Source organism: Prosopis cineraria, unplaced genomic scaffold, assembly GCF_029017545.1.
Source record: "Prosopis cineraria cultivar Desert tree isolate PC_DT_omini unplaced genomic scaffold, ASM2901754v1 PC4, whole genome shotgun sequence".
Taxonomy (NCBI): domain Eukaryota; kingdom Viridiplantae; phylum Streptophyta; class Magnoliopsida; order Fabales; family Fabaceae; genus Prosopis; species Prosopis cineraria.
The window spans coordinates 3,619,341-3,632,628 of record NW_026555335.1 but is presented as its reverse complement, the minus strand read 5'-3'; the positions used below and the strand labels follow the sequence as shown (position 1 = coordinate 3,632,628).

At 30.1% G+C, this 13,288-nt stretch overlaps 1 protein-coding gene across 1 annotated transcript; it reads right to left on the bottom strand.

The window, feature by feature from the left end:
* Positions 1-5,985: 5,985 nt before the first annotated feature.
* Positions 5,986-7,121, bottom strand: LOC129309729 (uncharacterized). The gene has a single exon (XM_054951414.1). The coding sequence runs from the start codon at positions 6,905-6,907 to the stop codon at positions 6,521-6,523; it is 387 nt and encodes a 128-aa protein (XP_054807389.1). The 5' UTR covers positions 6,908-7,121; the 3' UTR covers positions 5,986-6,520.
* Positions 7,122-13,288: the final 6,167 nt, after the last annotated feature.

Sequence of the window (13,288 nt, the reverse complement as noted above, 5' to 3'; positions counted from 1 at the left end):
TTTACTTGTTATCAATTTTTTTCCACAAAATTATATCATGAGACACGTAACTACAATATAGATAACCATATGATAACAATTCAATCAATAATGATGATGCACATTACCACAATACATACAACTATGTGACATATAGTGGCACAATTAACTATAACGACTTATCACAAACTTAACTAACCATGTGGAGATATAAATCTTCATAACCTTCTTATTTTCTCTGATCGAAACTGTGGATTATAATATAAGTTAGGACTCTATTCATGTGATTGGACTATTCAAACTCACTAATTATGAGGAGTAACCCGGTCAAAGATCACTACACTCACTCTTAAACTACAGCTTCTTCCATTCCCAAATCTTTAGGATGTTGTATACCCTAAGTTAGTCTTCTTAACAAATAGGTAGAGATAGATTCAAGTCCCTTGACAAATTAGAGTCGGTAATTCGGGCTGGTCAGACTTATTGGGTTCAGGTCTTGAAATATCCTACCCTTTCAAAAAAGCTCATATAGCGAAGCCCAGCCCTAACTTTTTTCTATCAGGTTTAGGCTGACCTGTCAAGCTTGGCCAAAATTACCAACTTTATATACACATAAGGTTAAAAATTTTAGAGGTCAGACTCAATTCAGGTCAGGCTTATTTAGATCGGGCTTAAAGCATCCTATCCTTTTTAAAAAAGCCCATATAGCAAGCTCGGCCTTAACTTTTTTTGAGTAGATTCAAGTTTGGCCTGAATTATCGGCTCTACGACAAACTATAAGACAATTCCTCTACAAATAGTGGGACAAGGCTAGCCTTCATGCATCGAAAGGCTACCATAAGAATCATATGGATTCTTCTAATCCTTTCCTTAAGCGAATTCTTGCCAAATAATCATTTAATGTACAATGCTTAGTCATTTCAAAGTTTCATGAATAAATGACTCATTTAGGTCACAATCACAATCTAACCCATGTGAGCATCTGTAATACTTTCATAATTAGTTTTTTTCAAAACTCACATGCACAACCTCCATATCACACATCTATCAAGTCAACCTATAATATACATTTTCCACGTCATAATATAATCACTTTCATTCACCAGTTTTTCATTGCATTGCAAAAATCACATGAAAACTTTTCAAATTCAATTTCATCATTATAACTAAATTAGGTTTAGTAAAGCCTTATAGAATTTTTACCATAATAACAACCACGATATTCAACCATTCCAATCAATTCATCCATTTTTTAAAACATAAATCAATTAACAAACAATTACACAAAATATGTTTTCCTTAGTTATCTCAAACCTTTGATAAATCAAAGGTTTGCCCTTCAATATATGCTTCCAAGCTTTCTCTTCAAGCTAATTATGATGCAAGGATAATTAATCTACAATTAATCAAGTCTAAATTCACCAACATTGCTAAATATACACCTCCAACTATCATTTTCTATTTTTAAAATATCCAAAACCCTTATTTCTCATATTTAAACATATCCATTGGATGTATTAACTTTCTTTGGCCCCCATTAGTTTCATTAATACGGTTAGTGATGTCTCCCAACAACCTCATAATCTATAGTTATTGCTCATTTTTTGGACATTAATGGCTCTTAATCACATTAATGTATAAACTCATAATTTGTAGGTTTAAATATTTAAAATAACTCCCATTAATTTTATTTGAGTCAATGGGTTTGGATTCATTATTAATATGGATTGAAAATAGTCTCTCATCATTAAACCCTAACAAGAAAACTTGAGAATATGGGTTGGGAAGGAAGAAGAACAAGTTAGGAGATTTATTCTTAAGGTTTGGTAGCTTCAAAATGTTCCAATCTTTCTCTAGAAGAAAACCCCAGCAGAGCTCCTTATTGTTTCTCATGCCTTATTTCTACAGAAAATAGGTCGTGCGCCATATCACACATCACACACACCGTGACATGTGATATAAAGAAGATTGCTTCATGTTTTCTGGTCTAATACGCCACAACATATGGCACAAAGGCTTCTTCCTTTGCTTTCCTCCACTTTTGATGCTCAAGTGACCTTATTTTACTTTAAGCCCAAATTTAAAATTGAAATCACAATCAAAAAAGTTATTAATCCTTTCTAACCACACACCATGCAAGTCTTAAATAATTACTCCTAATTAGGTTGATTAGTAAGGAGTTAATTTTTCATGATGTTACAATTCTTGTCTTCCCAATTGAGCCATTTTTATCTAGATTTTTGATACTCAAGTAGCTCTTCTTGAGCCAAAACTTCATTATAATCTTTATAAAGGTCAGCTTCTATCTATTGAAAATATTGTGTGTCCTTTTATTACTACAAAATCAGTACACATCTGAAAAGAGGCTTAATAAAGTGATTGAACCAATTTTCTCTTTCTTTTTTATTCATACAAAATTCAAGATAAATGAATTTAAAAGAATCACAAGCACTTTGAGGTTATGTTGGCACAATGTGAATAAATATGAAACCGTTTTTGCCCACATTTATTGTCACTTTGACAAAAGCAAAGGAAAGAAGAAGCCAACTCCTACTATGTAGGCTGGCATCAGCACCACTCATGGCAATCCATCTCCTTGTAGACTATGGAAACGTCTTTATCGCAAATTATTCTTTTTTTTTTTGGCATTATGTCATCAATAATCTTAAACCTTAGAAAATCCAACTACCCTTGTTTATTTTAGCATTCAATAATCCTGTAAATTTAACTTTTTTTAATAAAAAAACTCCAAGCTATAAGGAGTTTCATTTATTTTACTACTAATGTTTATATTATTGTTACATGGATTCATTATAATATTGTGTCAGGTGCACGAATTATGCCTGAAAATGTTGAAATCATAAGTGGGGCTTCATTTAAAGAACGATGTGGAAGGCATAGAGTTCCCAAAAGAATGATAAATGTTGGGGCCCAAATAATGAAAATTTGGTAAAAGAGATGACACATGCAAAGTTGTTTGTTGCAGTTACCCTTGGCAAGCGGCGCACACAAATATATATATATATATATATATATATATATATAACAAATAGCGTGTCGTCAGTAAATGAGACATGATAATTTCTAGCACCATCTCTCCTCTTCCTGTTCATGTTCGCACACTTGCACGCACCGTCTTTCACTGCATTCATACATGATTAAATAATTGTCAATAAAAATAATCCCTAAAATTTTATATACTTCTCTAATCTTATTTATAAATTATTTTTAATATATTTTATTAAAATTAAAAAAATATTAAATTTTATTAACTTTATCTTAAAATTTAACAAGTTTTTACATTTACTTCTAATAAATATTCTTAAATTTTATTACTAATATTTTTATTTAAAGCATTTAATAAAAAAAATTGTAAAGAGAAGCATTAAAAAATGACACATGACCTATAAATAAGATTAAATTTTTTCATCTTTCTTTACCCTATAAATAAGATTGGAGGAGTGTTAAATATTTTTTATAAAGTATCTTTATTTCTTTTTATCAGTCACTTTATAAATTTGTTATAACATCAAATATTTTTTATATACTCTCTCATATCCCTGTTATAATACACTTTCAAATACTACATCATTAGAACTAAAGAGTGATAGTTAAATTATTAACTTTTTTTCTAAAAATAAAATAACCTTATAATTTTACTCCTATTTAAATAAAAAAATTTAAATTTGCATTACATTCTCTTTGATAGTTAATGAGTTTAAATATAAGTAATATTATAAAAAATATAATTAATACCTTATAATGTGCGTTATATTAAAGACCAAAAAATGCTTTAAGAAAATGCCATATAATGGAGACCAAAGGTAGTATGTATTATACTAAAAACTATGATATAGAAGTTGGTGAGTGTAGAAATTAATTTAATTAATATGGATACTATTAAAATTTATTTTAATTTTATGACAACTTTAATGCTTTTGTTAGCCTTTAACCACTTTTTTATATGTATGGATTAAGGGTGTTTACTGGACGAGATAAAATTGAGATCGTCCTGTTCTGTATTCCATCCCAAAAAATAATTAAAATTAAATTTTTATTTCATATCTCATTCTATCTTAAAAGTTATCCCGTAGTTTTAAGAATTGAGATGAGACTAGGAAGTCCCACCATCATGATAAAATAGACAATGTAAGAGAAAAGTTTGAGTATAATATTCATTAATTAAATTTTTAAATCATGTAACTTATTAAGTTTAAAACTAAAATAATACGAATAAATAAATTATAACAATTATTGAATTACATCAATCACAATTACAAATGTATAACTTAAAGTCATGTATATATGAGACCTAACATATTATGATAATAATTATAAATGATCTTTTAGTTATAAGAGCAGCAATAACAAACAACCCGGCATAACATTAAGTTATTGTTCTTTTTCTTTAGTTGACATATGTTAAGCTAGTTACTTTTTCAAAAATAAAATAAAAAATATGATATAAATAAAAGTTATTAAATAAGTAGTTATAAGAATAAATTATATTAACCTAATTAATATATTATAAAAAAGATATTAACATGTATTGCTTAGTCTGTATCATTAACATTATCAATATAAAAAAATTTAATTTTAAATATGAATATCACGTATTGAAGTTATATTTAATATAAGTATAAATTATGTTAAAATAATTAATATATTTAATTTATATTTTTAAAATAAAAAATAATATATATATATCTATATAATATTCGAGACTAAATGAGGCATTTCAAGGGCAATCCTATGTCTCATCTCCTCCCAAATTCCTTGCCCCTTTCATTCCGCAAGGTCCTGTTTTGATTATTTTTGAGTCGAGATATGACCTGTCCAGTTACAGTTGAGATGTAACCAGGTCAATTAAGATAAGTATAAATTGAACACCCTTGCGCATGAGTTAGTCAAAACTTAAAAGTTGACTTATATTTATAATTAAGGGAGTTCATTGTTATTTCTAAATTATTTATTTACTCGTGAATTTCTATTTTTATTTTTTGCCCTTTCTTTTTGATCTTGGTTACACGTATTGACTTACATTCGTTAATTATTTAATCAAGAGGCATGAATCCCAATTAACCATACGTTCACATCAATCTTTTCATTGTAAAATAATATGAGCATTAAACAGAATATCAATTGTGAGCAAGGTTTGCGCTGGACTCAAGTTTAACATGACAGGACCGCCAAATTAAAAGCAAGTTAATATTGAGTTGTGTGTTTCTTTTCTATTTACTCAACCACATTAGCGTCCTAACCACTCAAATTTTTCTTCCTTTGGGACAACGGATCATGCGTACCTCAATTCAAGTATGGCCATTGCATCGTCCACTTAAAGCAAATTATCATGATATTCCCTAGATACTAAATACAATCGATCTACGTTGTATTTAGTACATAAAAAATTGATTGAAACTTATGTTTGGTCTTTTATCATGAATATTTTTTTTTCTTTGTTTAACCATCAATATATGTTATTGCCCAATCATTATCATTATTATATTAAAAGGTATATTAATTAACAATAAACCTCATGGATAATAAATTAACAGAAGGGAATTATTAAAAATAGTCTCGTGATCTGTGAGGATTAAATCAAAGATGATTTTTAAAGATAAACAAATTAAAAAAAAGGCTGTAGAAGATCTTGTTAGAACAATAATTCTACGTACCAATATGATTAAATGGAAACCTACTTCATGTGAGGGCGATTAATTGAAAAAAGGGTTTTATTTTTTTTAATTAAGAATAGAAAAATATGGTTACCCGGGCCATAGTTAACTTTGCAATGGAAGTTTTCATGGAGGGGGAAAAAAATCTCATTTTAGCTTTAGAAGTTGAGGTTTTTGGGATATAATTAAACAGGTGGATGTGGAATGACAAGTTGACTATTGCTGCAACTTCATTGGTATTAATTTAGTCAGATTCTCATATATGTATATGTTGCTGCATTTTATTTGAATCTGTCTTATAAATAATACCAATAACATAACAACAGGGTCATCAGTGAGGAACTCAAATTCTCCATGAATCTAATATGTCCAATATATAATTTTCAAATTTCTCCATAACCTTATGAAACCAAACGGATTTCACAACTTCTAATCTTACTTCTCTGACTCAATATATCATTCACCACCATATCTCAGGTCATTTGAAATCCTTGAAGGAGACACAAAATGATAAATTTCAAAGAAGGAATAAGACTCACGGCTTATTCTATCAGCAACATGCAAAAAGAAAGGCCATAACTAATATTCTGCTTTAAATTAAGTTCACTACATATCTTATATCTGAAGGAGAATGCAGGCCTACGTCGCGTTTCATACGTTTCTTCTCCTACCAAGTCATGATATAGATCATTGATTAGAAGCAGAGTGAAACCAGAAGAGGTAGATGCTTCATCTGAATGATCAGTTACACCCTGTACAGGACAAGATGAAAAAAGTAGCATAGCTAGCTAGACAAGGGGGTTTAAATTAATAACGATACCTAACAGGTTTATTAATTCCAAATTCAAACCCCACAACAGTCTTAATTAGAAAGTGAAGGTGGAAGAATCTCCGACTTGGGACGTGCTGGCTGCCCTGGAATACTTCCTTGAAGACGGCGGAGCTGGTGATGATGATGATGATGATGAGAAAGACAAGTCGCTTGATCTTCTCCGAAGAATCTGTCTCATGCCGTCGGCCACGCGCACTGCCGGGTTGGATTTGAACTTGCGACAGAAGGACATGTGAGCTTTGACAGCTTCTTCCATGGCGGAAATGGGCTTCTTCCCCCTGCTCGCTTCGTCTCTGACGGCTTCAGAGCACAACCCACAGAGCCATTTGTCCTCAAATTTGGCCTTGACCTGGCCGATGTAGTCCGGCGTGCAATCCTCTTTCAGCCCACAACACTCGCACTTGACGGATTCAATCTCCATCTCTGTGTGTGTGTGTGTGTGTGTGTGTGTGAGCGCTATTGGGAATGAGCGAAGCTTGAAAGCGTGAAATGAAACGAGACGAGTTTGAGCAACAAGGTGGGGAGAACAAAAGGAAGGTTTCGGTTTGGCTGCTCTGTTTGTGTTGTTGCTCTGCTTTTTCTCACTTGGGAGGGATTGATGGGCTTATTTATTGCTTCAAGAGCTAGCAAGTGATCGTTGTTCCATATGAGGGCTTTTATGGAGTGTGGGATCAGGAAAACGAGGACTTTTCTTTTTCTTTTCTTTGGGGTCAATAATAGGAAAAATGACAAAAAAAAAAGAATAATAAGAAAAATGAGGAATCCATCTTCCTATATTTAAACTATGGAATGAAATAATTAGTATTACCATATCATTTCTAGTTGTTTTTTAAAAAAATTACTCCTAATCTAACTCTTTTTTATAAGATTGGGAAACTCATACACTCACACACACGCACACGAACATGAAGTTTAAACTTAAGATTTCTTAAAAGAAAAGAAGAAGAAGAAGTAACATTACCACTTGAATAATTAATAGTTAACACATCACTTCTAATTATTATTATGCCAATTAGCATCAACTCAAATGAGATAGTAGTAGTAGTAATAATACTCTTTTTTTTATTATCAGTAATGGTTTCTTAAGAAAAAAAAATTACTTGTTTGTTTGAAAATATAATAATAATTCTCAAAGCTTTTAACATCATAGAAGTATAATAAATGTTTTTTTTTCCAAGATGAATCATGCTTTTATGGGGTTTATTTCAACACTTATACAATAATGAAATTAATATGGATATATTTTAATATAGAGTAAGTATAAAATGTAGACAAATTTAATGGAAGATTGAAAAAGAGGTCCATAATTGGGTGCATGTTGAAAGGGAAGCGGAAATGAGTGAGAGGAAACCCTCAACTGCTGCTTTCTTCCAGCACTCAAGACTTGAATGCAAACATCCGTGCTGGCTTCCCTTCCCAATTTATGTGGGGGCCACTCAGCTGTTCACATTCATGCTATTAATCTCTCATTTATTCTCTCTCCGTCTCTATTTTTGTTTCCTTGTTCTGTCCATTTGTTTCATTTCATGGGTGACCCTACACACCTAATTCTCTCGCCTTCCTCGTTTTGTAAAATTATCGTCTCAACACTCTCAAGTCTGTCTTAAGCTATCACTCTCCTTCAATTTCTTAATATTATCCATCATTATTTTATTTTATGTTTGGGATGGCTTTAATTTAGGCTTTGTATATATGTATTTACAACTCATCCTTTGTTCTTTAATGAAATTAGATTTTTTTTAATAAGGTATATAGAATAATAAGAATGATAAGAAATAAGCATACTCACAGCACATGGCAAGGTAAACTTCTAGGCTGGTCTGATTAACTACTTTAATTTGAACGAAAAGTTTAGTTTTTGACTATAATCACTTTCTAATCCATGCGCGTCGATCACTTTTGAATTTGCTTAGGTATCACATTCATCCCCACAACTAATGAAAAAGTTCTTTACTTTATTGACCATGGGCCTCACTCCCCTGCGCTTTCATTTCATAGATTCATGTTTTTCAGTTGTTAGAAATTTCAACATATTATTATATAGACTGTTTATAATTTTTTTTTTGGTTGCTGAAATTAAATACATTTAAACACAAACAACATAGTTTTGAACTTTTGAATGCATAAAGGTGTTTATTTCCTTGATAAACTTAGTTAAATTACTGAATTGAGTCAAATTGCATTTGAACTAATTCTAAGAGTTATCTTGACTTATCAATTGAACCTTACTCGGGTATTATTTTAATACAGATTTAAATTTTAAGTAATTATTTTCAAATTAAATCAAAACAAAATTAAATTCCCGAAAGTTAAGCTTGACCATGTGCATCCTTAACATTTCACATATATTCATATGATTAGTTATTACCTTTCTTTTGGCGCGGACCTCTACATTGATCACTTGTGAAAATTAAAGGAAGATGGAGAGAAAAATGTAATATTGAACTCTAGGGATGCAAGTGTCCGATACATAAAATCGCTTTATCTTATGTTGTACCACTCTTTTCGAATGCGTATTCTATATTTATTTTTGTGAATGGAAAGATTCACAAGCTCTTTTTTAATGTATGTAGTGTATGAAAAATATATATTTTACTACTTATAAATTATAAATAACGTGATTTGTTTTAAATTTTATATTAATATCGATCATACAGAAAATTTTATGATTTGCCAACTTTTTTTCCTCGAACGATAGCTATTAAATATCAAATACTGTCATCCCTAACAAGAAAAGTATTGGTGAGTAATTACTAATAACCTTAATTAGAAAGGTCCGCCCACCCATGTATAATTGCACAAAATTCATATCTATCTAATTATTGCTAGAAGGTTATATCCATTATCCATTGATTGACAACCTCGATGTGTATGTTTTTGTTTGGATGAAATAATACATGAAGAAGACAAGCACAGAATTTTTACTGAATCCTCATGAAATTTAGTGGCCGGCGATATTTATGAGACGCAAGATCATACACCCTGAACCCAAGACATGACTACCCAATACAGTGCCAGAATTTTCTACTGTGTGTCTTCCAATTATACAAAGACTTTGTCGCTCGTGCCCTTTTGTCTTTTGCTTTGCCCTTTTTCTGAGGAAAGAAGGTATCTTCTGGTCTTAAAATCTGTTCTCGAATATTGTTACTTCGCTCCCAAGAAAACACACTGTGTTGCCTATTCGTCTTTTGGCCTATATATATATATATATATATTTTTTTTTTTCCTTTTTATTTAGAGAAATTAACTGAATGGCCTTAAAAAATATAATTTTTATAAATTATAAATAAAATTTTTAAATATTTTAGAATATAGTTCATTTATAAAATTAATTAGATATGTTTTTTTATCTTTAGAATATATTTATTATTAAAACAAAATATATTTAATTTAATTAATCTTTAACTGATTGGATCTTTCATTTTTATTATCAAAAATCATATTGTGCGTACTCCCTCTCTAATTTATCATCTTTGAATATTTTCTTCATCAATTTTTTGGATCTGATTTTTTGGATCATCATATTTATCTCTTGTACAGTACTCTTCTTCATCAAAATTTTTGATCTAATTTGCTTGGATCACCATCTTCATCGTGAAACTTTTCCCCTCTCTCCCTCTCTATTTTTCCTAGATATTAATATTATGAAGAGAACATTAAATATTGAAAAAAAAAACTCCATTACTGATCTACGATACTATATCATTGATGTACGACTATATATCAATGATAAGTAAATTGATAAGTTTTCGCTGATATGGCTTAATATTAGTGATATATAATAATATATTACTGATATACTATCGTAAATCAACATAACTAGACAATCAGACATAAATTTGTTTAGAATTGATATACAGTCGTATATCAATGCTATAGTATTGCAGATCAGTAACATGAAAAATACATAATTATTTTCTCAAAATAAATTAAACAAATCTCAGGAAATCCTCACTTGAATTCTAGCTCTTGTAACAGAGTCTGACCGAATTTCCTCACCTTGAATTTGCAGCTTTAGTGTGGCTTTGTGTAGAAGCTGCAATTTCGAACTTCCTCACCTTGCATTCATGATTTTTCAACCTGAATTTGTAGCTTCCAGTTTGCCTCGCCCCATGTTCTTGTGGTCTCCTGGCTGAATTTCTAACTCTGTTTATCTATCGGTGTGAGCTATTTCATTGTTTACTGTTAGTTTCTCTGCTGTCGTGACTAAGAGTGCAATGTCGTCTCCATGTTTTCAAGTCGATGAAAGCAAAACCAGTGTGAAAAAGGAGAATTAAGGTATTGTGATGTTTAAGGGCAATTTTACCTTTTGTATCAAAAGTAAATTAAAAAACAACCATTATTTTAATTTAAAAAAAGTGAGTTATTAATTTTATTTAATCATATAATATTGACTAAATTTGTTAAAGCTCCTTCTATTTATGGGTGAAAATGCAAGGTTGAAACGGTTAAACTCACTTCAAATTCAGATTTTCATTTCAGGCTCTTCATTATTCCTCTTTTTGTGTATATGAATAATGATAGAAAGAAAACATAGAGTAAACGGAAGAAGAGAAAGTGAATTCTTTATATTTTTTATTGTGAGCACATAGGGAGCAGGGTTTGCCGACAATTTTTTTTTTTTGAGACAGTGAGGATAAATAATAAAGTTTTTTTTAACTAAATTACTATATATACAAAGAGTTAGAATTTATAGATTTTTACTCACTATGTCATTTTATTTTCAAGCATTTGATATATTATTATAGAAGATAGATGTCAATAAGTTTTTGAACTACCCCCTTTAGACCATAATATAAATTATTTTTTTTAAATTTTACTTGATTCAAAAATATAGGACATTGGATTGGTGTTTTATTTTTTTCAATTACAACCTTACTTTATTGAGTAATTAATGAGGGTGTTATTAATAAATCAAACATTATATTTATTATATTTAAGGCGAATGATTGGAAATATGTGTAAATTTTTAGAAAATTAAGATTTTAACTTAGTATTTTTTAGAAACATAAATTAGTTAATGTTGTTTGATGTTGTGATCTAAAGGAAATACTTTGATTTTCTTGTAGTTTGACGCCATACTTAGGAAATTATAACATCACTGAAACAAACTACTAATAATTGAGGAAGACTGTTAAATTTTTCTGCAAATTAAATTAATCTTGCCAGTGTGTAGTCTGGAACAGCCTCGCCTTGATCCCATCCTCTCATTCTTCAACGTTGCTTTCACACCAACAATGTTGCATCTCATCTTGTTGACTTGGCTTCCCATGCATGTATGGTTCCCTTCAATTTTGGACACGTGGAAAATCAATGTTATGTGCTTAAAATCTTGAACTCTTCAAGGAAACAGATTGTATCTATAATAAATTAGTCAAATTAATCATAAATGACCACGTCGGATATAGGTTTAACAAAAGCCACGTTTATATCTGCTAATTTAATCCGTTTATATTTCTTGAAAAGAAGTGAAAATCAAAGTTAATAATGAATGTTATGTTTCTTGGAAGGATGAATAATTTCATGAAACTTCACATAATTATTGAACCACATTAAGGGCCCCTTTATTTAAAATTAAAAAATAAGTGATTTTTATATAGTTTAGAGATTTTATAAAAAAAAAATTATTTTGTAGAGATTTTATAAAGAGTAGATATTATCTTATATTTGGTTACAATAATAAAAAATATCATTAATTAGTTATTTTTAAATTTTATGATATTTTTGTGTATCTTGCTTTTTTAAAACATTCTCTCTTATTTATTGTATTAGATTATTTATAGAAGTTATTCAATATAGCCTCTTAAAATAACTAAAAATCTGTTTTTTTTTTCAGATTCTAATTATTTTTGAAAGTTTAAAACAAAGATAATAGAAACTCAAAAATTAAATTTAAAAAAATTATAAACAATTTTTCCATGAAATGCTTAAAACAAACGGCCCTAAATAAAGTGAATTAGGTTTATGATACAGGAAAAGTCATAATTGAAGCGAGTCAACGAACAATAATAATTCTATTTACTGACTGATAATAATAACTTGATGACCCCTTTGTTTGTTAACCAATGCTTGAACTTCAAATCATATTTATTTTTAAATTCAAATCTCAACTTGGTTACCTGTCAATCAATAAATATATGATCTAAATTTGTTGTCATTTCCCACCTATCTTATTTCTTGATTTTAATTTTTTGTTGTTGCTTTTTACTCACCAAGAAAACGCAAAAACAGAAAACTGCCAAATTTGCCAAATTTGAACATGGATCCAACATAAGGTACAGGGACTAACGCAACTGATTAACAGTAATCTTAGGCCCTTCCAAACTAAAGAAATCAAACTATTGTGTTCAGATTGATTTGTTTCAAACTGAGACACATAATAATAAAAGGACCCTGTAATCGGACCAAACCCACGTTTGCATTATTAAAAAGCTCATCACTAAAAAGTACAACTCTATACTTGAAACATGCAGAAGACACAATTGCACCAAGGGTATGATTAGATTGAAGAAAAGAAAGGAGGAGCCATGGACACACCCAGGAAAGAAAACTGATGAATGCGGTCAAACTTGAAAAAACTAGCCAACATAGGAGGGTTGGGTTTTTGTATGTTAAGGAATACCAAGTGGCAAAGACGAGACATTGTCGTTTCTGCTGATAGGAACAGCTTTTGTACATTCCTTGTAGGTCCACAGACAAGGCATGGCCATGCATGTGAGGTTTGCTTAGATTGAAAGGGTATTATTTGCCAGTTTCAGTGCGCAGCCACGTAAAGACACTGTATCATTCTCAGAGTTATTCA

Coding starts and splice junctions, on each gene's coding strand:
- LOC129309729 (XM_054951414.1), bottom strand. CDS start 6,907: ATGGAGATTGAATCCGTCAAGTGCGAGTGTTGTGGGCTGAAAGAGGAT.